The 25355-nt window shown below is 48.5% G+C and overlaps 1 protein-coding gene and 1 long non-coding RNA gene across 4 annotated transcripts in view; one reads left to right on the top strand and one right to left on the bottom strand.

Annotated features, from left to right (window-relative positions):
- The window catches only part of LOC311624814, a 654664-nt gene that overhangs the window by 69480 nt on the left and 559829 nt on the right, over positions 1 to 25355 (top strand). The window lies entirely within an intron of this gene.
- Positions 1 to 25355, bottom strand: part of PAQR5 (progestin and adipoQ receptor family member 5) — a 67815-nt gene that overhangs the window by 8359 nt on the left and 34101 nt on the right. The window contains exons 3-7 of one of the 3 annotated variants that reach the window (XM_084888005.1): positions 11044 to 11171; positions 9054 to 9259; positions 7663 to 7789; positions 2482 to 2627; positions 155 to 251 (exon numbers count right to left, since the gene is read on the bottom strand). In XM_084888005.1, the coding sequence (XP_084744131.1) occupies positions 155 to 251; positions 2482 to 2627; positions 7663 to 7789; positions 9054 to 9259; positions 11044 to 11171 (704 nt within the window). Of the gene's footprint in view, positions 1 to 154; positions 252 to 2481; positions 2628 to 7662; positions 7790 to 9053; positions 9260 to 11043; positions 11172 to 12648; positions 12717 to 25355 lie in introns of those variants that run through there. The other 2 variants (XM_084888006.1, XM_084888004.1) reach the window with 2 other exon arrangements.

The following is a 25355-nucleotide window of genomic DNA, read 5'->3' on the forward strand; positions in this document are numbered from 1 at the left end:
CTCCCAACTCTGTGCTGCGAGTGCCAGTAAGGAAGCACCCGGTCCCCACTCCTGGGTGTCCTGTGGTGCCAGTGTGCTCTGACCCCCAGGGGCTCAGGGGACAGCTGACTTCCTAGTGGTGCCAACAGGCAGAGGCGGCGGGCGGGGCCCTTACCCGGTAGAAGATGGGGAGAGAGTCCCAGGTGTAGGGATAAGCAAATGCGAGGACGCGGAGCATCTTACAGAGGCCGGGCTTGTGGAGCTCCAGAAACCTAAATGAGGGAAGAAAGGAAATAAAAGGGTGTCAGTAAATTCACACACACACACACACACACACACACACACACTCAAAATACCCACGGGTAAGACATCAATGGTGGTGGTAGAGGGGACAAGCACGTTGCATAACTTCCTCCAGCAGCTTCTCTGCCAGCTTCCTCCCCTTCCCGCCTCCCCCTTTCCCCTGGACCTCAGAAGTGAGGAGACCTCCGGGGAATCCATCTCCTGGCATCTGAGAAGCTATGGTATCCAGGCGGAGCCAGGGGGCATGCTCAGAAACCCTGCAAGCTCCAGGTTATCTGACCACCAGAGGGCCTTTTGGAAGAGCAGTGGCTGCCAGGACAGAGATGGGTAGGGGTGGTGGGGGTGGCTGTGGTGGCCCAGGCCCCAGGGGAGCACGTCTGTGGAGGCCGAGCTGCCTCGCTGGTCAGAGCCTCCCTGGTGATTACCGAGCAGAAGCCAGTGTGTTTGCTCTGATGGACTTCTGGAACATGCACTAGGACACACAGGATTCTCCTGGCACCGGGAAACTGTGAACGTGGCCTTCCCTGTCCTCCTCCTCTCATCCCCACGCGCCTCCAATCCAAGGACAAGTGGAATCAACATGAACCCCAGTGGTGCTGACGGTCACCCCAGGCAGGTCCCCCGAGATGAAGTGACAGGGCCTCAGCTGGCCCGTCGGCCTGGGGAGGGGCAGCAGCTGAGGGTGTGGGGCAGGGACAGGACAGGTGGCAGAGGACAGGGGCGGGGCCGGGAGAATGCCCACTAACATGCAGCCCTAAACTGGGGCTCAGGTAGAGGAAGGCTCCCGAGCCTGGGGTAGGTGGACAGGCAGCCGCTCCAATCCTGCAGTGTGTTGTGGGGGGCTGGGTCCCCCCTTGATGGCCACAGGGCTCACGGGGCGGCTGCTCTGAAGGACAGTGGAGGCACTCGGGCCCTCTCAGCTTTCCCCATGGTTCTGCCCCTCATCATGCTCTCTGGAGGCTGTGGGGCCTGTGTCCCACCACCACACCTCACATCTGCTCCCCAGACCCCTTATCCCAGCCCACAAGCCTGCAGCTTCTCCCCCAAACTCGGTCTGCTGCTCCCCCAGCCCAGGCCTATTTTCCCTGGTCATGCCCGCTATGAGCCAGTGCAGGGACCTGTCTGGAAACCCCATATCCTTGGGCGGGGACACAGCAGAGACCCCCACCTTTGCCTCCTGTGTGGTGGGCAGCCTTCCCAAGGACCAGCTGAGTCTGCTCAGGGCTGGGTCCCCCACACCCAGCTCGGAAGCTGGGCAGAACACACAGCCCTCAGGGCCGAGCCTGGGGACCCCTGTGCTGGGGTACGAAGCAGCCCAATGGCCCCCGAGAAGCCCCGCAGCCTCCAGAGACTAGCTCCAGCCCCACTCAAGTCCGCCAGCACGCCTCTCCTTTTCTGACCCTGCGCGTAGCTCAGAGACGCACTTGGCAGGCCTGGGGCAGAGAAGAAACAGAAGCTCCAGGAGAAAGGGGAGGGGAAACAGGGGACCTCGGGAACAAGGACCCCAGGCTTGGCGTAAACCACCCCCGCCCCCCGGGACAGGGGAGGCAGCGCAGTGCCACGATCTCGATCTCGCAGGCAGTGTCTGACCTGGACAGCCTGGCTCAGACCCTGCCTCTGCCCCTCAGGACCGTGCAAGCCTGCAGGTCACGTACGCTTTGTGTGTCTCAGAATCCTCACGTTAACACGGAGACAGCAACCTGCCCCCTCACAGGCTTGCAAATGTCTGATGAACATTTAACTCACAGAGTAACACGCACTAAGTGGTAGCTTTACCACAAGATGTGTGAGGGGACCCGTTCTCTCCCCCTCCCCAATCTGTAGCCACGTTGCACCAGGAAATAGGAGTGGGAGGGAACCGACAGGTGCTGGGTGATAGGTCAGGTGACTAATAAGAGGCAAAACTAGGATTTAAATCCACGGCTGTCTGGCTTCCATTGCACACCCCCACCCTCCAGCAGGCTGAGAAGGCCTCAGACCACCAGCCAGCCTTTGTCTGTCCTTACCAGGGCCCTTGGGCCCCAGGGGGCAACCCATGCCCCAGGATCCAGGGCCGGTCTCAACAGCCTCGGCCCCTCCTGGCACGGCCAGTCGACCCCAGCAAGCCTGCTCCCTCCTCCCCCACTCACTGCCACCACCTGTCACCTCCGGGCTCAGGGAGGCTCCCTGTGGAAACGCCCTCTTTCTGTGGCCACTTACACAGGAAGAAAGCCGGCTCTGGCTGGCTGGCGAGGGCCATCCCCCAAAGCATGGATTTCCTGCGACTCGAGACAACATTTCGCCCAGCCCGACAAAGTGCTTTCCCAGGGGCAAACGGATCAGCCTCTCCGACAGCAAAGCTGAGTCTATAGAGGGGAAAAGGGAGAAAAAGCAGAACAGAAGAGAGACAGCAACAGAGAATAAAAGGCAGAAAAAAGGCCAGCAGCCACGGAGAGGGGCCTTCCACTCCCAAGGTGCAATTCCAGGCCAGGCCATAAGGTGTCGCCACCGCCAGAGGTTTTGAGAGGGAAGGGCTGGAGCCGCCGAACCTTGTGAAACACCCCACGCCTAAAACCCGCCGTGGTAGAGCAGTCCCTGCTCCCCGGGATTGAAGGGCCCATTTACAGGGAGTCAGGCCTCCTCTGCCTAGAACCATGTCGACAGGAAACGCCAGATTTCAGGAGAAGCCTCCATCAGATAGGTATTGCACCAGAGGGTCGGTGCAATACCTATCTGTTTAAAAACCTGATCAATCTCTCTGCAATAGAGCTGGAAGGATTTGCCAGCGAATTCCTGAATTAGCAGGCCTTTGGAGCCGTCATTCTAATGCCGAGTGGTGTGTGTGTGTGTGTGTGTGTGTGTGTGTGTGAGTGTGTGTGTGGTTATGGCTGTTTTGTTGTTGCCTGGGTGACACTGCAGGGAGGTGGACATTTCCGTGTGCTGGCAGCACTTTGTCATCTGGCCAAGTCCTCTGACCTCCAATGTACGTGGAAGCCACTGCCTGCGGAGCCTCTGGTCTCCAGCTCTGACCCCCAAACCCGCTTCCAGGCGTCCACACTGCGGACCCGCCGCAGCTCACTTCCCACCGGGGGTGACAGCCAGCCCCTTTCTGTCCCTACAGCATTGACCATAAAGCAAGTATTTGTCAAAAAAACAAAACAAAACAAAACAAAAAACAACGGCTGGTGGCTTGGGATGGAGAAACAAAAAAGTCCCTACAGTGACCTGTGATGCACAGCAAACACTGTAACTCCACTCCTAAGGGAGTGGTGCCTGCTGGGCCGTGGGTGGTCGGCGGCCATGAGCAGGGTCTCCGTGGGCAGGAGCGGCTGGGGAGCCGCAGAGAGGCCTCGCAGTCCCTCCCGTCCCCTCTCCAATGCTACAGAACAAAACAGCAGCTTTCTGCAACATGTTCATCTGAACTAAATTCCATGACACTAAGGACCGCACCTCCAGCCAGGAGCCCACGGCCCTGTGGGCGAGCTTCCCCTTCGGGCGGGCACCGGAAGGAATGCCATGCGGACTGTGATGTTCTGGGAAGCATGTGCACAGGCAAGGAGCTGCCAATGAGGCTCATGGTCCCCTGCGGTGCTCAGGGAGGGAGAAGGTGGTCTTTCAGCTCCTGGCCATACCTTGGGCTGAGGGGCCAGGAGGGAGAGGCAGGAGAGAATCGTGGAAAAGAAAGTGGCCCCTCACCGGTTTGGCTCAATGGATAGAGCGACAGCCTGTGGACTGAGGGGTCCCGGGTTCGATTCTGGTCAAAGAGCACATGCCCGGATTGTGGGCTCTATCCCCACTGTAGGGTGTTCAGGAGGCAGCTGGTCAATGACTCTCTCTCATCACTGATGTTTCTATCTCTCTCTCCATCTCCCTTCCTCTCTCTGAAATCAATTTAAAAAAAAAAATATATATATATATATATATATATATATATATATATATATATATATATATATTAGAAAGAAAGAAAAGAAAGTGGCAGTGAGGAATGCCCGAACCAGAAAGCCCATCTTCCAGAGACCCTTGGTTATGGTGTGGACACTGAGTTCCAGAGGGGGCAGTGAGGGCCACACGGCGAGTCTCTGAGGCTGGGAGATGGCCCTGCCCCCCCCCCCCCCCTCCTGCTCCTCCTGCAGTTCATCGGGCCGGAGTCGCTCCTGCCCACATCACCTTTCTCACTCCCCAGACACTGCCAACAGGGAAGACAGGGAATGGAAACAAAGAGGAGAGACCTTGTAAGATCAGAGAAGCCACCGACGTGGAAAGGAAGGAGGACAAGGTGAGGAGGAAAAGGAAGGGCCCTCACCTCAGACACCCCACTGTATGTCTGGCTCAGAGAGGGTGGCATTTGCCCTTTTCTCCCCTCGGTTCGGGCACAGCCCCCCGCCAGTGGTGTTAACACACCTGGACGCGCCTCCCCTCCCCCCCGCCCCCCCCCCCCCCCCCAGGGCCTGGAAGCTAAGCCCAGGAACTGTCTCCCTGGGAATGTGACCGAGCACAGGGCCAGTCCCCAGTCAGATACACGAGGCATTCAAATCCCCAGCCACCTTTGGGCCCCTCTCTAGTTGCTCTCTCCCTGCTGCCTCCAAGGCAGCCCCATCCTCTCTGGTCCCAGCCTTGTCCAGGCTGTCTGCTCTGTCCTTCCCCCCTCTCCAGCTGAAGTGTTTAACCTCTCAGTCCTCAGTCTGAACACCACTCCGCAGAACCCTGGTACCCATCCACGCAGGTGTCAGTTTGTACTGTCATTATTTGTTTATGTTACATTCAGTCCTGCTCCACTCTGATGTCCCCTAGACTTTGAGGGGAGCTCCAATTTGCCTCTCCTGATGCACTGGGTGTTCTGAGGGCCAGGACTATGCCTCACTCCTCCTGGGGTCCCAGATCTTAACATGATGCCTAGAGCATGGCAGGCATTTAGGCATGTTGAGAGTTTGGTTGGTTGGATGGATGGATATGTGGATGGACGGACAGAAGGACAGATGGGTGGGTAGGTAGGTGGATAGATGGATGGATGGATGGATGAATGGATGGATGGATGGATGGATACATAAATGAATGTATCTATAGATGGTTGGTTGGATGGATGGATGGATGGATGGATGGATGGATGGAATAGCCTCGGGTGTGCCCCATAAATAAACAGAAGCAATCCATTTCATTGATAAGGGAAAAGCCCCTTTACGTGGGCATTCAATATATTCCTGGCTGACCTGCCCTGCCAAACAAGTTGTCCAATGGTACCAGGCTTGCCACATGCACGAGACCCATCACTGTATCTGAACAATCAGGAGAGACTCCTGGATGGAAGGAAACAGTCTACCCGGGTAATTCAGGAAGCTTAAAAAAAAAAGCAGCAGTGTTCTAAGAATTTGCATTGGGAGTTCACGGGAAGGCATCCTGGCTCATGGACTCTGGACTGTTCCTCCCACACCCACAGCCTTCCCACCCTTCAGCCCACAGCTTGCTGCCCTCTGGTCCTAGTTCCAAACACCAGAGCTGCCTGGCCCTGCCGGAGCCAACCAGACAGGACAGGGACGGGTCCCAGGACCAGATCTGGGTGTGCATGTCCCTGGCCAGGCTGTCCATGAGCCCTCGCATCCTCGTGGGCGTGCTTCGCCTCTCTTAGCGGTTTCCAGCATCCTTGTTACTGTCTATGCCTGTTACTCCTGGCCTCACCCACGGCAGGGCCCACCTCCTCCCTCTCCACCGTCTCCGCAGCCCCCCAGCTCCGGCTGGGCACTGGGTTGCACTCCAGTAAGAGCTCTTAACCCCGTGTCCTTGAGGAATGGGGGAGAAGGAGGGAAATAACCACCCCTGACATCTGATTCCATTTCTTACTCCATGGAAAACCCTGTGATTTTCAGGGAGAGGGAAGAGAAAATCTACCCCCACTCCTACGCCCAGGCCTTTCCAGGCCTTTCCATGGGACAGAGTATCCCAAAGCCCAGTGTTGAGTCTGAGCCCAGAGCTGAGACTCATGCCCACAGGAAGCCATCGCACATGCCCACCTGTCCGAAGGCAGGCCCGCAGAGGGCAAGTGGGGGCAGGTGTTCCGGATGCTGTTTAAGAGTCTACCTTGCCATTTTTAGAGAAAACCAGTTCGTCAAGTTTGAGCAACTTGCCTACCTCTGGGTCCCAGAAAACTTAAGTGTCACCCAAAGAAAGCTGGAGCCAGCCGAAACCGGTTTGGCTCAGTGGATAGAGCGTCAGTCTGCGGACTGAAAGGTCCCAGGTTCGATTCCGGTCAGGGGCATGTATAATACATTGGTTGTGGGCACATCCCCAGTAGGGGGTGTGCAGGAGGCAGCTGGTCGATGCTTCTCTCTCAGCGACGTTTCTAGCTCTCTATCCCTCTCCCTTCCTCTCTGTAAAAAATCAATAAAAATATATTAAAAAAAAAAAGAAAGCTGGAGCCAAAGTCACCGTGAGCTACAGAAGCGTACCCCCCACCACCACCCGTGTCCTCCCGTGCAGGGGAGTGCCAGCTGCAGGTACCAGTGACTCTGAGGCCTGCAGTCTCACAGGGGCCTCCACCGGCTTCTGGAATTGCCATCGAGGGACTCACGGTAGGTGCGACCTCTCAGCCAACCGTGGCGCCAATGAAGGCACCGGCCCAGGAAGCAGCCAGCACCCCGGCACCACCTAGAAGGGCTGTTGCCCCGACGCTGCCATCTGAGAGGTTTCCTGTGCAATTTAGGGAACTGGAGCTTTGGGGCCGTCCCGTTTACAAAGAGCTAAATAAATGAGAGTAGTTATCCTCCAAACAATGCCTCTAGCTCTCGTTCCAATAAGCTTTCGTGAGTGAAACGGAAGGGTGGTGGCGGGGGGGAACCGAGGGAATTAGAGTGGAGTGTGACTCGTGGCCGGGGGCTTCCCCCGGGATGTGTCCACCTCTGAACGTCACCTGTCACGTCACACATATCTAGAGGCAGGCCACTTAGTCCCGAGTGGCAGACTGCCCTTGGTGGGGCGCTCCTCTGGGCCAGACCTGTAACCGGTGTTCTGGGCACATATGTACGTTCCCTGGAATCCTTACATCCATCTCGCCAGGGAGATGTTGGCCCCATTTTACAGATGAGCAAACCGAGGGTCAAGGAAGATAAGTGACTGCCCAGCAACAAGACCAGCTACATCACTTGCAAGGCTCAGTGCAAAGTGCAAGTGCAGGCTCTCCCTGTTCCAACGTCATTAAGGTTTCAGGATGGCTGTAGCAGAGCACTGAACCGAGGGCGGAGCTCTCTCGATCTTGGGCCCTGAGCGACTGCACAGGCTGTGTGCCCGAGAAGCGATTCTTGCCTGGGTCCCAGGCTCCCAAATGCCTCTCGCGCTGCCCCCTCCCGCGGTCCATGGAGATGCCCGCGAGGCCCCTCCCCGTCCCACCTGAGAGGGGCGGCCGGGTACCTGGAGTAGCAGGAGAGGCCGGTGCTGATGATGGTGTTGAGCACGGCCAGGGTTATGTAGTAGTCCCGGAAGGGGGTGCACACCAGCGTGTCCGGGAACGAATAGGCGCAGTAGGCGATGGCTGAGCCTGGGGAGGGAACAGCAGCCTGGGTGAGGAGCCACGACTCGCACTGTCTGCCCTCTCTGGGAACCAGAGCTAGAGGCATTGTTTGGAGGATAACTACTCTCATTTATTTAGCTCTTTGTTAAAGTGACGGCCCCACCGACCTGGGCTAGTCCTGCTGCTACACGCCCACCTGTGCCATCCCCAATCTCCCCCCACACCCACCCAACACACACACACACACACACACACACACACACACACACACTCTGCCTACCCAGACCCTACCCTGAGAATTCACATTGCTCCGTGGGCTTTCACATACATTAATTTACATAATCTTTGCAATCACCATTCTGCACTCATCCTCATTTTACAAATGGCAAAACAGAGGCACAGAGTGGTTTAGGAACCCACCCAGGGGCACACAGCTAGAAAGCAGCAAAGCCAAGCCTCAAAAACACAAGAAGGTTGAGAATTCACTAACTCCTCCAAGCCCCTGGAGGAATGAGGCTTATGACCCACCCACTTCCCTGCCAGGCACGACAGAGACCAGCACTGATGTGTGGCTGGCTCATCCTGGCCTGCCAGAGCAGATCGTTTCAGAGAACTTGTGAGCCAGTTCTTAGACACAGCCAGTATTAAAAATTAAATATCATAAAGTTACAGTTAGCCCTGACTGGTCTGGCTCAGTGGATAGAGCATTGGCTTGTGGACTGAAGGGTCCCAGGTTCAATTCAGGTCAAGAGCATGTACCTTGGTTGCAGGCACATCCCCAGTAGGAGGTGTGCAGGAGGCAGCTGATCGATGTTTCTCTCTCATCGATGTTTCTAACTATCCCTCTCCCTTCCTCTCTCTAAAAAATCAATAAAGTATATTTTTTAAAAAGTTACAATTAAATGACTCAATAACAAGAGTAATAACTATTCAATTAATCTACCTACTGTGTTAGTACACAGGAATTACTGTGTAATGGTGAGCTACTGTGTATCTCTCCCCACCGTGTTCAGCGATGGCATGGCCTGAGGTCTCACATGTGGAATATTTATACCACAGACCAGCAGACACCACAGACCAGGGCCTTTCTGCGGAGGAGCCATTGTTCGGTATCGCCAGCACACCTGTGGGCAAGTTGCTGATCAAACACTCATCGGGAACCTGGACGGGGCACTGCATTCCCTCAACTCATCTGCAAAGCCCACCAGAGCCGTGGGTGGCCCCAGCTCCCAGGGAAAGGGCAGGTCGCTCAGGGCCAGCCGAGGGAAGCCGAGAGCAAGGCCTCACCTACCCAGGCTGAAGAGGTTGACAGCGCCGTAGTCCAGGAAGTAGCAGATGTGCCGGGCGTTCTTGGACATGGAGCTGAAGGTGTGTGCGCAGCTGGAGGCTAAGGGGTACACGCAGCTGGTGCTCATGTACACAAGCAGAGGCCAGGAGTAGCTGTCGTTCTGGACATCTATCCCATACAGTGCCGTCACAAACCTCCACACGAAGAACCTGCAACACAGCAAGGCCCGCTCCACCCCTGTAGCTGGAGCCCCTGTGCCTTCTGCCCTCCGCCTCCCGTTCTCCCGGGATGGCCAGTCCCTACCCGTTTTCGCTTTGGTGAAATGCCGTGAGCAAGGGAGGGTGAGTGGGATCCTTTTCTGGTTGGAAATGAGCAGGAGAGGCAAGAAGAGAGCCTTGATCTAGTCCAGTCCCCTCTCCCTGCTGGTGGTGACATCTTGCCCAAGTGATTCTCCAGCCTCAACTTGCATGCGTCCAGGGGCAGAGAGCTCGCCACCTACCCAGGCAGCTCTGAGAGCTAGGAAGTTCCTCACTGAGCTGCTGTCTGTCTCTTTGGAATCCATCTCCATTCCATCGGCCCGAGTGCTCCCCAACGGGACCATCGAGAACAAGCCCATCAATATCTTAAGGCAATGGTTGGGAAACCGCGGCTCGCGAGCCACATGCAGCTCCTTAGCCCCTTGAGTGTTCTAACACTACTTCTTCAAAATAGACTCGCCCAGGCCGAAGACCGCATGGGCCACGAAGTTTCAGTCGCACTGTACGTGAGCACCCGCATGTGGTGTTTAGTGGGAGAGCCACACTCAAGGGGCCAAAGAGCCACATGTGGCTCGCAAGCCGCAGTTTGCTGACCACAGGCTTAAGGCATAACCCTCCTCACCTCTTTTAAAGTCACCCTAAACACCCTGTGCATTCAGCCATCCCTCTTAGGATCCACATTTGACCTGGGCACCATCCCTGTGGCTCGTCTCCATCCCCCTTACAGGGAGGCTCCCCAACCACAGGCCGTCCCCAGTCTGGAGACAACAGGGCGCGTTCTCTCCCGCACGGTTCCTCCGCTAACACTGCAGTCACTTTTCTGAGCGGCCGGGTCTCAGCCGAGCCTGGGTCTCTGGCTCCATCTCTACAGCGATAGCGCGCACTCCGTGTCAGACCTGCCTGACTGTAACCCACGTGAGGGGGTCCTGCCTCCAGAGCTGCTCACCTCCACGCACTGCTAAGAGCAGCCCCCTTCCCTCGCACCCTCCCAGGGAAGGAGACTATGAGCCTTCCACGCAGGGACCCAAGGAGCATCGCTGAACCCTCCAGCTGTACATGGGATCGTTTCCCTCCTGTCCCAGCAGGAATAAAGCTTAAGCTACTACCTGCTGTTTCTCGAAACACATCCTTCAGTCACCTTGAGATTATTCTCTCGTCCCCCTTTCTTAGGGCACCTTACTCCCCGCTCTCCCAGGCCCTCCTGCCACTCCGTGCTGCTCAGCCGGGCCTGGCAGTGAAGGGGGGAGCGCGCGGTGGGGCGCCTCAGCCACCGGGCTCAGTGGCAAACCGCTAAGAAGTCGTCCACAGGATCTGCACCCAGGGCTCTGGTCAGGCCAGCACTCTTTGTAGCCGCACAAACTTCACAACAGCCCAAGTCACCTGGGGTTCATCCATAAACCAGACACCAGAGCCTGAGGGAGTCAAGGACTTGCTCAAGCTCACGATGTTTTAGCAATGGCTCCTGTGAGACCCAGAGAGCCTCCGAGCCTGAAGGGGGGTCAGATCAAACCAGGCCCGGGGGCAGGGGGCAGGGAGCAGGGGAGAAGACCGAGCCAGGAGCCCCACAAATCCTACCAGCATCCATGGTCTGAAGCTCCTCACCCACACACCAGGCGGAGTCCCCAGTGTCCCCGCACAGCATCTCAGCCCTCCCTGCCCCCCTTGTGTTTAAAGAAGCCCTGGCTCCCGGGGTTCCCGAATGGAATGAGGCGGCTGGCCGAGGGGCTGGGCCGTACCAGAAAGGCAGCAAGTGAGTCCAGATGTTGAGGGTCTCATTGGTCATTTGGAAAAGGCTGAGGATGCAGGCAGTGGCAGAACTCTGCGGATGTCGGTAGCCAAAGAGGATGCCCTGCTCATGGAACACCTGTAGGGGGAGAGGGAGGGGCACCCAGGTGAGACGAGAGGGTGGCAGGCAGGTCTCAGGAGGATCATCTCTGGCGGCATCTGGTTTTCTCCCAGGCTGTGCGCTTGAACACTTGTCCAAGCCTGCCCCCGCCCGCCCCCGGTGTCTAACATCCCATGTCCTCCAAGAAGCCCACAGCCAGCTGGAGGAGAGAACGCAGGGCCCTGGCTCCCTCCAGGATTCCAGCCTGTCTTCCCTTCTCAGACACACTTACACTCGTCATGAACATTCCTTAAGAACCCAGTTTGGCACCCTCTCCCTGGCAGCGGCTGCCTGGGGCCTACGGCCTGGTCCTCGGGTGCCTCGGCAGCTGGCGGACATATGTGCTGTCTGCTGGAGCCGACATGCCCCAGGTGTCCGGGGCTGGCAGGAAGGTCTCTGCCGGGATCCCTCTCACATATACTCACCAAGGCGCTTCACAAAGGCCTTTTGATGATGACAACTGTGATGGCATCAGCTGAGGAAGAGGACAAGGCTGGCCACTGCAGGCCCCCACAGGGCATCCCCACCCCCCGCAGCCCACTGGGCAAGTCTCTCAGGTACCAAGTGCCCATGAGACACGTGGCTCTCAGCCGCCTGAGGACTACATCACACATTAGAAAGAGTCCTGGGGAAGAGGACGAGGCAAGAGGGACAACGCTTGGGCTGCAAAGTTAAGTGGGAAAAAGAAGACTGTCAGCTGTATTCCCGCCGTGATGGTAGGACCTACAGACACTCCTGTCCGTGCACCGGGGCAGAGGCTGGGAGGAAGCAGAAAGGTAGAGCCTCGCTGGTTGGGGTAGCAGGGTTTGTGGGATATTTTTTGCCCTCTGTGTGGGTTTAGATCAGTTTCCCAATCTCGCCACGTTTGACGTTCTGGGCCGGATAGTCCTTGTTGTGGGGGCTGTCCTAGGCATGGTGTAGCAGAGTCCACGACTCTCCCGAAAAGATGCCAAGTAGCACACGCCGTGTCCCCTATCAAGTTGTGACAATCAGAAATGTCTCCAGGGATTGCCAATGTCCCTTGGGGGGTAAAATCTCCCCCAGTTGAGAACTACTGGTTTACACGAATGTTGTTATAACCATTAGGAAGTCAATTTAATATGAGTAGATAATTGAGGCAAATGATAAAGATAATATCAGTGATCAAACCACAAATCAGGCCACAATAAGCTTTAAATCCTTCTCTTTGGTTTTCTCGGGCTGAGGGGGGAAGGGGAGGCTGGGAGAACATATGTCTCTCACTTGCATTACCAACTTCTTAGTGTGAGAGAGGATCCGATTCAGAGATACACAATATGGAACATAACCTGTACTCTCTCTGGAAACTCTGAGTCAAGAGGTCACTTTAAGTAGTGGAGGAAGGAAGGAGCCGTTGGAGTCAAATGTGGGCCACTGAGGTGCCAGGTGCCACATGACCTCGAGCTGGATCATCCTTCCCGGGCCTCAGTGTTCTCACCTGTGAAATGGGAGGCGTTAGCTAGCTGGGTGGCCAGTACGTTCCTTTCTTAGTTCAGTTCTGGGTTAAACTGGTCAGCTGGGATAGGAGGATAGAGAGGTTGGTTCATGGTTCAGTGGAGAAATACTGTTTGGATTAGATTTGGGTCTTAGCTAATTAAAGCGATTTGTTCCAGTTATTCAGTTCTGCTGACATCCTGGCTTGCAGTGGAGAGGCCTCTCTAATGGGCAGCAGGGATCTTGGCTTACAGCTACCCCCACCCCCCCACCCACCCACCGACCGACGCCCGCAGGGCTGCAGGCAAGGAAAATGGGACGGCCTTCAGCTTTTGATCCATGTGAGGAGGATGGTGTGGGCTTGGCACACACTCAGAAGGCCCTCTTGAAGTCTTAGCTGGTTTGGCTCAGTGGATAGAGCATTGGATTGTGGGCCAGAGAGTCCTGGGTTCAATTCCAGTTAAGGGTATGTACCTCGGTTGCAGGCTCCTCCTTGACCCAGACCCTGATCTGGGTGCTTGCAGGAGGCAACCAATTGATGAGTTTCTCTCACCTCGATATGTCTCTCTATCTTTCCCTCTCTCTTCCGCTTTCTCTTGAAAAATATCCTCCAGTGAGGATTAAAAATTAAGAAGGTCCTCTTGTAGAAATCATGGGTCACTCATTCTGTCTCTTACATTTTCTCTTTTTCCTTAAATTTTTCCCCCCTTTAAATTATAACACTGGCCATTAATTAAAATGCAAAGACCCTGGAAAGGAGCAGCTGTTATGATTCACTCCTTGCCATGAACGAGTTCAGCAGATCCTGTGCAGCTGGAGATCTTGTGCCCAGGGCACTGGGCGTGCTGGGGGTGGCACGGAGGGAGGAGGTGGGATGGGGCTGAGGGACACTAAGCACTGCTTCATGCAGGACCCTGCTTAGGTTCTCAGTTTCACATCACTGGCCACAACCCTCACGCAATAGACAACCATTGTTGGTATCAAGCAATTATTGGTAAGTGCTACGGCAATTTAGAACACTGGTGTGATGTTCTTTAAAACATAACTGCCCAATATCCAATAAGGATGCATATTGTACATGCAACACAGTATTTATTTATGTGTCTGCTGGCCAAACACCTACAGGGGTCTTCAAACTACGGCCCGCGGGCCACATGCGGCCTGCAGAGGAGTCTGATCCGGCCAGCCAGGTTTTTTGGGCAGTGAGCGCAGCCAAGGTGTTACAGTAGGAATTAGTAGTTCATATAGTCCGGCCCTCCAGCTCTCTGAGGGACCGTGATCTGGCCCCCACTTTAAAAAGTTTGAGGACCCCTGCCTAAGAAGGATAATAAGCAATGAAACAAATTATTACTATCTAGGATGGAGGATCTAAAGGAGATTCGTAATTCAGTGAACAATCAAGTGAACAAAGGAGACATAAAGTGCCTTTAAAAGGTAACTCTGACTCTGTTCAAGTAGGGGTCCCTCGGCAAGGTCCTGTTGAATGGCTGGCCTCATACCGGGCTGCGACCCACAGAAGGTGAACGCGAGGAAGCTGAAACAGTGGCGCGTCCCATCGGTTTCCCATTTGTTATAAAAATGCAGTCTTTGAGTTAAGAACTAGGAAAAAACGGTTTTCAATTATAGGCATTGATTTAAAAACCTGCCGTGGGCAAGCCTGTGGTAAACGGTATAACATGACTAGAAAGTCTGAGGCAGGCAGGAAAACAGCCCCCAAAGATGTCCACGGCCTAATCGCCAGGACCTGTGACTGTATTACCGTAGGTTGCACAGTGCAGGGGAATGAGGGTCTCAGGTGGAATTCAAGTGGCCAATCAGATAACATTAAAATGGGAATCTCATCTGGGCTTCTCAGGTGAGCCCAGGTAACCACAAGGGTCCTCACAAGTGGAAGAGGAAGGCAGAAGAAGAGAGGCAGGGGAAGGACAGTCGGGAGACCCAACATTGCTGGCTTTGCAGATGGAGGAAGGGGCCGGGAGCCAAGGAATGCTACCAGCTGTCTGTGGGAGCTGGAAAAGGCAAGGAAACATTCTCCCCCTGAGCCTCTACTGCCTTCATTTTATTTTAAAAATATTTTTATTGATTTCAGAGAGGAAGGGAGAGGGAGAGAGAGATAGAAACATCAATGATGAGAGAGAATCATTGATCGGCTGTCTCCTGCATGCCCCCCACTGGGGATCAAGCCCGCAACCCAGGCATGTGCCCTTGGCCAGAATCGAACCTGGGACCCTTCAGTCCACAGGCAGACACTCTATCCACTGAGCCAAACCAACTAGGACTACTGTCTTGATTTTAGTCTGAGACCCATGCCAGACTTCTATCCTACAGAACTGTAAGATAATAAGCTCATTTTCTTTTTTAAGCCACCAAGTTTGTGGTAATTTCTTATGACAACAATAGAAAACAAATACAATGTCAGAATGTGACCAAAAAATCCAAAAGCAATCTTAGATCCAGAAATGGCAGCACATGGTTGCAATTTCTTACTAGGAGAATCGATGGTTTCCTTTGGGACAATTCAAAGACTATGGAGGACATTCTCTGAGTCTTCTCCAAGATGGGACATCTTGTTGAAATGCATAACAGATCTGACCGTAAACTATTCTTCGTCACACAATGGGAATGCCAAATAAATGCCATAAAGAGAGAATAAGAACAGCAATATAAAACCTGGTGATCCATATTAAATTAAAATATTTAATTTCTTCTAAATTATAATTATGCAACTTCATTACAATGTTTAAAGTTAACATGTAAGATTTATAGTTCATTTCTGATTCTAAACATGGCTTTAAGAATATGTAACAGAACTGAGCAGAAACTTGGCAGAAATTTCTTCCAAATGAAATTAATTAAAAAAACAAACTAAGACTCAATGACTCAAGAATAGTGGTGTAATTTGGCATCACTGCTAATAGAATACAAATTTTGTGATAATGTTCATTACAACAATACAACTCATAATTCTGCTGAAATGAAAGCAAGAAAAAGAAATTATGGAATAAACATGTAATAATTTACAAATTATGTATGTTTTTATTTTATTACTCTTCCAAACATCACTAATCCATCATTATAACATCCAGATGCTCAACAATAACTGAATTTAGTTGTCTTTGATATTTTGCTGACTTCAGTTATATAAAAAATCAGAGCTTTACATACTGTTTTTGTCATTATGAAGGTATAGTGTCAAGGCAGAAATGGAACCATTTTCTATTTAATTTTTTATTTAAATCTTTATTACTGAAAGTATTACACGTGTCTCCTTTTTTTTCTCTTATTGATCCCCTAGAACCACTTCCAATTAACCATTTGCTAGCTTCATTTGTTTTGCTAGCGTCATTTGTAAGTTTTGTGTATTTAGACTGATGGTCTTCTGATTCAGCCCCAGCACATTAGGGGCAGACTCTATTTCATTTGATTTTCCTCAGAAGTGTCCTGCAAGGCAGGGACGGTCAAACTCATTTTATAGACAAGGAAACTAAAACTTAGTGAGTAAGGCCCTAATTACGGCGTGGTGGTATAGTGGTTAGGATTTGGTGCTCTCACCGCTGCAGCCCAGGTTCCATTCCCAGGTAGAGTTTAACTCATGCCATGCTTGCTGCAGTCACCCCCCCTCCGCGCCCCCCTCCAGTTCAAAGAGGAAAAAAATGTCCCAGAGCACAATTATAGCAGAACCAAGGTGCAACTGCAGTCTGTTGGGTTGTAAAGTCTATGCTTGCCTCACTGCCTCCAGCCCAGTTGGAACTAGGGATTGCTACAAACATCTCATGGAAATGCTAAGCGTTCCCAACGTTTTCAGAAGGAACAGGTCACTGGAACCAGAGTGATGAAAGAAGGACCTAGAAGGATGGCTGGGGAACTTCCGGTTCTGGCAAAATGTTAATCGATTAGATGTCATAAAGGATCCTTCTGACTAAAACAATTCAGATGCTGGGTGAAGTGTGCATCGGACGCTGGACAAATGCCTCAGCAAGACAGCCCGACAGCCAGGAGGTCACAAAGCCCAGGACCTCTGTCTGGTAAGCTGCTCTCGCCATCAAAGACTCTGCTGTTAGACTTTGTAAGTAAGAGGTGAAGTCCAAAGCCCATCAAAGGCAGAGACTCTAATAGGAGACCTCACCAAGAAGGAAGGCTAGAACTCTACAGATAACTGGATGCAAAATAAATCCCACCAGGCAGGAGACAGTCAGGAAAGTTGTCTCTCTGGGGGGAAAAAAAAATCTCTCCCAAGAATTCAGAGCCATAAGCTCATTTCCATATAGGTTTCTGATCCAGATTCATACGACCTCTGTGGTCTAAGAAATTTAGAGTGGAAAAATGAAAGTGGTTACAAATAGAAGTCAGCATTTTGTAGCTCCCTCAGGCAAGTAACAAAAGCAAATGAGAATGCTCGCTGAAGGATTTCTTCTTTAATACAAGCATGCATATACCTGGGAACAAAACTCCGTGGACAAGAAACAGCAAAAACAGTAGATGACAGAGAGCTCAAAGACCAGATACTGAAATATAAAATAACTATGCCCAACATGTTTAAAGAAAAAGCTTTAAAATATGGACAAGAAACGAATAGATTTTAAATGAACCTAATACAGCTTTTAGAAATTAAAATAATTAAAATAAAAGTCATTGAAGAATAAACAGCAGACTAGACCTAGCTGAAGAGAAAATTAATCAACTTAACAGAGATTCCCCCCAAAAGTATACAGAAGTCCAGAGAGATTAAGAGATGGAAAATATGAAAGAGCAAGTGAGAGGCACGCAGAATATTTCTCCAGAGGAAGAAAATACAACGGCCTTCTTGGTGATATTTGAAGAGATAACTGGTAAAGTTCTAGAATTATGGGAAGTCCCAGTCCTCAGAGCCAAGAAGTTAAGTTAGGTAGAGACAGTTGCTGCTCACCAAATATTCCATGAACTTTCCCACATTTTTCAGACTTTCTTGCAGTTTGGTTGGGGCCATATGTCTATTTCTGGTTACTATTACTTCTAGGCCAGGGCAGTTAAAAGCAGTATGCCTTTTTAATATATATATATATTGATTTCAGAGAAGAAGGAAGAGGGAGAGAGAGAAACATCAATGATGAGAGAGAATCATCAATCTGCTGCCTCCTGCATGCCCCACACTGGGGATCAAACCTGAGACCCTTCAGTCCACAGGCCGACGCTCTATCCACCGAGCCAAACCAGCTAGGGGATTAATGCCTTTTGGTAGTAGAAACCACAGTGTACTTAGAGGGGACCCTTCCCCTATCCCTGCTCCCCCCTCAGAACTGAGCCTCTCATCCCTCTATGGGAATAGTTTTTGGCCAAAGTGCTCCCTTAACCATGTCATACTCCTTGCCCAGGGGCAGCACACATCCACTGATGACAGAGACAAAGCCCTGGTCTCCTTTGCTCGTTTGGGACAAGTCTGACTGGCGAAGCCCACTCCAGAGCATCCGTGTGATCGGCTGAGGCTCTGATGCAACTTCTCCTTCTACCCAATTCTGCTTCCCTCAATTCCTCCAGGTGGTGTTTCTGAGAACTCGCCCCGATAAACTTCCTGCACACAAATCTTTGTTTCTGGGGAGGCCAACTTCAACACCACCCTTTCTTCCCCTTCTGTGGCCAACGGAGGCCACGTGTTCCAGACTGTGTGACCGCAACACCGTAGATGTTCCATCTCCCACTTCCCCACTGGACACTTGGTTATGAAACAAAGCTTCGCCATGTCAAATCATTGAGCTGTCTGGAGGAATTCCTTGGTTAATCTCTTCCTGCCTTCCCTCTGAAATCTGTCAGTCTGTTCCATGCATCCATGTCTCTGGACCTATTTTGTTCATCAGTGTATTTTGTCCACTAGATAACACAGATAAGTGTGGTCGTCTGAGTGGCTTAATATAATACTTAGTATAATACCCTGCAGGTCCATCCAGGCTGTCACAAAATGTAAGAGATCCTTCTTCTTTACAGCCCCATGGTATTCCATTGTGTAAACATACCACAACTGCTTATCCACTCATCTACGGTGGGCTCTTGGACTGTTTCCAGATTACAAATAATGCTGCTATGAACATGGGGATACATATATTCTTCTGATGGGTGTTTTGGGATTCTTAGGATATATTCCCAGAAGTGGGATCCCTGGGTCAAACGGAAGTTCCATTTTTAGTTTTTTGAGAAAACTCCATACTGTCTTCCACAGTGGCTGCACCAGTCTGCATTCCCACCAGCAGTGTAAGAGGGTTCCTTTTTCTCCACATTCTTACCAGAACTTGTTGTTTGTTGATTTGTTGATCATAGCCATTTTGGCAAGTGTGAGGTGATACCTCACCGTGGTTTGAATTTACATCTCTCTGATGATTAGTGACATTGAGGTGTTTTGTTTTGTTTTTCATATATCTCTTAGCCAACTGTATGTCCTCTTTGGAGAAGTATCTATTAGTCAATTGGCCACTTATCAATTTATCTGGAGAAATTCTGAAAGTCAGCATAGTTTAGCCCTTTCTGCCTAGTACAGTTATTCATATTAAAATAGGTGGAGTAGCCACAAAACTAATAAATATGGAGCATATTTCTAAATAGAGTTATAAAAGAAGTAAAGGGGAAAATAGAATGTTAAAAGGAAAATAGAGAACAAGAATATAAAACTCAATTCAAAGAAGGCAAAAAAGGAAAGGATAACTAAGCAGAGAAAACAGGACAAATGGAAAGCACTTAAGGTGACCAAAATAAATGCAAATATGTCAATACTTGTTATAGATATAATCAGACCAAACTGTCCAGTTAACACCAAATTCTGTCAAACTAGATAAAATCCAACTATGTGTCATTTGCATGAGACACAGCTACAATGTAAGGACAGGGAGGGATTGAAAGTCCAAGGAAGGAAAGAAGGAAGCCAGACAAATAACAAGAAACACAAAGCTGGAGTGTCTGTATGACTGTCAGATTCTAAGACAAAAAGCATTACTAGACTCAAAGAGAATCCTATGAAAAAATAAGGAATTTACTTCCCCAGGAAGATATAACAATTATAAACTTGGATATACCTAAAAAAATGCAGGTTCAAAACACATAAGGTAAAAACTTACTTATCCACAAGAAATAATTCACAAATCTGCTATCATAGTGGAACATTTTAATACATCTCAATTATGGTAGATCAAGCTGAACAAAATTAGTAATAATATAAAATTATTTGACCTTATGGAACATACATGGAATGCTGCCCCCAGCTGTTGGAGATTATGCAGTTTTCAGGTACACTTAGAAGACTTATGAGAATTGATCATGTGTTAGATCATATAGCTGATCTGAAGAAATTTCAAGGCCTGGAGTAGTACAGAGGGCATTCTCAGACAACAATCAATTAAGTTAAATTGATAACATTAAGACTCCATTTGACACTTGGGAATTAAAAAATAAACATGTCTAAGCAATCATAAGTCACATAAGAAATCAAAATGAACACTAGAAATTAATTAGAATAGCACATATAGGCTGAAGTTAAAGCAATACAGAAATAGATATAAGGCAGTGATTAACTTAAGAAGTTAAGAGGAGGAACAGCAAATAAAATAAACCCAAAGTAGAAAGAAATTAACCATCACAATAGAACCCTAGTCAGTTTGGCTCAGTGGTTGGAGCATCAGCCCACGGACTGAAGGGTCCCGAATTCAATTCCAGTCAAGGGCATGTACTTCGGTTGCAGGATTGATCCCAGGCCCCAGTAAGGGTGCATGTGGGAGGCAACCAATCAACGTGTTTGTTTCACCTCTCTCTCTCTCTCTCTCTCTCTCTCTCTCTCTCCCTCCCTCCCTCCCTCCCTCCCTCTCTCTCTCTCTCTCTCTCTCTCTCTCTCTCTCTCTCTCTCTCTCTCTCTCTCTCTCTCTCTCCCCCCCCCCTTCCACTTTCTCTAAAAATCAAGGGGAAAAAATATCCTCAGATGAGATTAACCCAAACAAAACAAAATAAAAACCCAATGGAACTGGAGATATAAAATACATAATAGAAGCTCCACTGAGTCCAAATTTGCCTTTTTCCAAATATTAAAAAGATACAAACTGACAAGATTAATCCAGAAGAGAGAAAAACAAAAAATACATGATTATGCCAGTAGATGCAGAGAAAGCATTCAATAAGATTTAATACCCTGCCGAAACCGGTTTGGCTCAGTGGTAGAGCGTCGGTCTGCGGACTGAAAGGTCCCGGGTTCCATTCCGGTCAAGGGCATGTATGTTGGTTGCGGGCACATCCCCAGTGGGGGTTGTGCAAGAGGCAGCCGGTCAATGTTTCTCTCTCATCTACGTTTCTAGCTCTCTATCTCTCTCCCTTCCTCTCTGTAAAAAAATCAATAAAATATATTTTTAAAAAAAGATCCAATACCCTTTCATAATAAGAAAGCACTCAGGAAAATAGAAATAGAACTTGCTCAACCCAATAAAGCCCATCTATGAAAAGCCCGCAGGTAATATACTTCTTTTTGTGCGTGTGTCTATGAAGGAGTTTTCCCACTTAACCCCCTTCACTTTTTCACCCAGACCCCCGACCACCTGCTAACACACATACTTCCTGATGGAAAATGAAAAGCTTTCTCTTTAAGATTAGGAACAAAACAAGGATGTCTGCTCTCACCACTTCTATTCAATATCATAGTGGAGGGTCTAGCTAGGTCAACTTGACAAGGAAAAGAAATAAAAAGCATCTAAACTGGGAAGGAGGAAGCAGAAGTATTTGTAGAAGACATGATCTTACATATAGGAAATCTTAAAGGATTCACTAAAAAATGGCTGGAACTAACAAATGAGTTCAGCAAGGTTGCAGGATATAAGGCTAATCTTCAAAACTCAGTTTCATTTCTATTTACAAGCAGTGAACAATCTGAAAATCAACTTAAGGGAACAATTTCATTTATAACAGCATCAGAAACAATAAAATATTTAGAAATAAATTTTAACAAATTATGTTAATGGTATAAGACCTGCACACTTAGAACTACAAAGCATCACTGAAAGAAATTAAAGAAGACCTAAATAAATGCAAAGACAACCCATGTTCATGGATTAAAAGAGTTAATATTATTAGAATGATAATGCTCCCCAAATCGATCAACAAATTCAATGTAATCCCTATCAGAATTCTAGCTGTCTTTGTGTGTGTGTGTGTGTGTGTGTGTGTGTGTGTGTGTAAACTGACAAGCTGATCCTTAAATTCATATGGAAAATGCAAGGAACCCTGAACAGCCAAAACAATCTTGAAAAAGAAGAACAAAGTTGAAATTCTCACATTTCCCAAAACTTATTACAAAGCCACATAATCAAGACAATGTGGTATTGGCAAGAATAGACAAATAGATCAATGGAATAGAACTTAGATTACAGAAAGAGTCCTTGTATTTACAGTCAATTGATTTTCAATAAAGGTACCAAGGCAATTTAATGAAGAAGAGTCCTTCTAACATATGGTCCTGGAACCACTTGATACTCATACATAAAAGAAAAGAATAATTAACTAAAAAATGGATCACAAAAGAGATAATTCTCTTAGAAGAAAATATGCGTAAATCCTCATGACCTTGCTATTGTCAACAAATGACAAGTGCTGGCGAGGAACCTTCGTGCACTGCTGGTGGGAATACAGACTGGTGCAGCCACTATGGAAAACGGTATGGAGTTGCCTCAAAAAATTAAAAATGGAACTCCCCTTTGACCCAGTAATCCCACTTCTAGAAACCAGAAACACCAATCAGAAAGGTCATATGCATCCCTATGTTCATAGCAGCACAATTTACAATAGCTATGATTTGGAAACAGCCTAAGTGCCCATCAGCAGATGAGTGGATTAAAAAGCTGTGGTACATCTACACAATAGAATACTATGCTGCTGTAAAAAAGATAGAACTCTGACCATTCACAACAGCATGGATAGAACTGGAGAGTATTATGCTAAGTGAAATAAGCCAGTCGGAGAAAGATAAATATCACATGATCTCACTCATTTGGAGAATATAATGAACAACATAAAATGATGAACAAAAATAGATATAGACAGAGAAGCATTGAACAGACTGTCCAACTTCAGTGGGAAGGTGGGGGGCGGATAGAGATCAACCAAAGGACTTGTATACATGCATATAAGCATAACCAATGGACACAGACACTAGAGGGGTGAGGGCATGTGCTGGGGTGGCAGGAAGAGAAGTGGGGATAGGTGGGGGGGAGGTCAATGGGGGAAAAAGGTAACATATGTAATACTAGCTGTAATACTTTAAACAATTAAAAACAAACAACAAACAAACAAAAAATCTTCATGACCTTGGATTAGTCAAAGGTTTCTTAGATATGACACCAAAAACACAAGGAACAACACCAATAAAAGAGATAATGTCAAAATTTAAAACTTTTGTGCTTCAGAGGATACCATCAATAAAGTGGGGGGGGGCGGGGATAACACATAGAATGGGAGAAAATGCTTGCAAATCATAAGCTGATAAAGGACTTTTATCCAGAAAATATAAATATCTTTTACAACTCAACAATAAAAACACAATTTAAAAAAGGGCAAATGACTTGAGTAGACATTTCTCCAAAGATATACAATAGCCAATAAACACATGAAAAGGTGTTCAACATCACTAATAATTAGGGAAAAGCAAATTAAAACTACAATGAGAGCTGGGACAATGTAGCTCAGTAGTTGGGCTTCTATCTATAAACCAGGAGGTCACATTTCAATTCCTGCTCAGGGCACATGCCTGGACTGCAGGCTCCATCTCCAGTGTGGAACATCCAGAAGAAAGCCAATCAATGATTCTCTCTATCACTGATGTTTCTATCTCTCTCCCCCTCTCCTTTCCTCTCTGAACTCAAATATATATATATATATATTTTAAACTATGAGATACCATCTCATGCTCCTTAGGATGGCTACTACATATTAAAAACAAAACAAAACAGAAATAAACAGTGTCAGTGAGGATGTGGACAAATTGGGACTCTTGTGCTTGTCAATGGGAATGTAAAAAGGCACAGCCACTGTGGAAAACAGAATAGTGGTTCCTAAAAAATGTAACAATTACCAAGTGACCCAGCAATTCCACTTCTGGGTATATACCCAAAATAATTGAAAGGAGGGTCTCAAAGTATTCACCACAGCTAAAACATAGAGGCAAGCCAGTGTTCATGGATAGATGAAGGAATAAATAAAATGTGGTATATACAAACAATGGAATATTATTCAGCCCTAAAAAGGAAGTAAATTTGGACATATGTTACAACATGAATGAACCTTGAGGGCATTATGTTAAGTGAAATGAATAAACCAGCTATGAAAGGACAAATACTGTCTGATTCCACTTTATATGAGGAACTAGAGTAGTCAAACTCATAAAGACAGAAAGTATAACGGTAGTTGTCTGAGGCTGTGGGGAGGGAAAATGGGGAGTTACTGTTTAATGGATATAGAGTTTCAGTGTTCCAAGATAACAAAAATTATGGAGATGAATGGTGGGGCAGTTGCACAATAACGTGAATATATTTAATACCACTGAACTATGCACTTAAAAATTTTAAGATGGTAAATTTTATGCTAAGTATATTTCACTACAATAAAAAACTTAAGCACAGAGTTACCACATGACCCAAAAATTCCACTTGTAGGTGTGTACCTAACAGAACTGAGACTATGTCTACATAAAAACTAGTACACAAATGTTCACAGCAACATTACTCATAATAGCCAATAAGTTGAATTAACTCATGTGTCCATCAACTGATGAGTGAATAAAAAACTATGGTGCATCTATACAATGGAGTATTATTCAGCCATAAAAAATAAATGAAGTACTAACATATGCAACAGCACAGCTGAATCTTGAAAACATTTTGCTAAGAGGCATTTACCAAAGGCCACCTATGGTATGAACCCATTTATATGAAATATCCCAAATAGGCAAATCCATAGAGAGAAAAGGTAAATTAATGGTTGCCATAGGCCAGGGGGCGGGGGGGGGGGGAGGGGGGGTTTAGGGGGGGAAGAATTTCGCTAATTGATAGTTTCTTTCAAAGGTGATGAAAATGTTCTAAAATTTACTGTGGTGATGGTTATGTACAACATACTTTGTATGTGTAAACATACTAAATACCACTGAACTGTGTAATTTTATTTTCTTTTTTATTTTTATTTATTTATTTATTTATTTAAATATATTTTATTGATTTTTCACAGAGAGGAAGAGAGAGGGATAGAGAGCTAGAAACATCGATGAGAGAGAATCATTGATCAGCTGCCTCTTGCACACCCTCCACCAAGGATGTGCCCGCAACCAAGGTACATGCCCTTGCCCGGAATCGAACCCGGGACCCCTCAGTCCGCAGGCCGACGCTCTATCCACTGAGCCAAACCGGTCCCGGCTTCTTTTTTATTTTTTTTTAAAATATATATTTTATTGATTTTTTTTACAGAGAGGAAGGGAGAGGGATAGAGAGTTAGAAACATTAATGAGAGAGAAACATCAATCAGCTGCCTCCTGCACACCTGCACACCTCCTACTGGGGATGTGCCCACAACCAAGGTACATGCCCTTGACTGGAATTGAACTGGGACCCTTCAGTCCCCAGGCCGACACTCTATCCACTGAGCCAAGCCGGCCAGGGCTGAACTGTATAATTTTAAAGGGTGAATTTTATGGTATGTGACATGTTTCAACAAAGCTATAACATAAAA

Source organism: Pipistrellus hanaki (genome assembly GCF_964339955.1).
Source record: "Pipistrellus hanaki genome assembly, chromosome: 1".
Taxonomy (NCBI): Eukaryota; Metazoa; Chordata; class Mammalia; order Chiroptera; family Vespertilionidae; genus Pipistrellus; species Pipistrellus hanaki.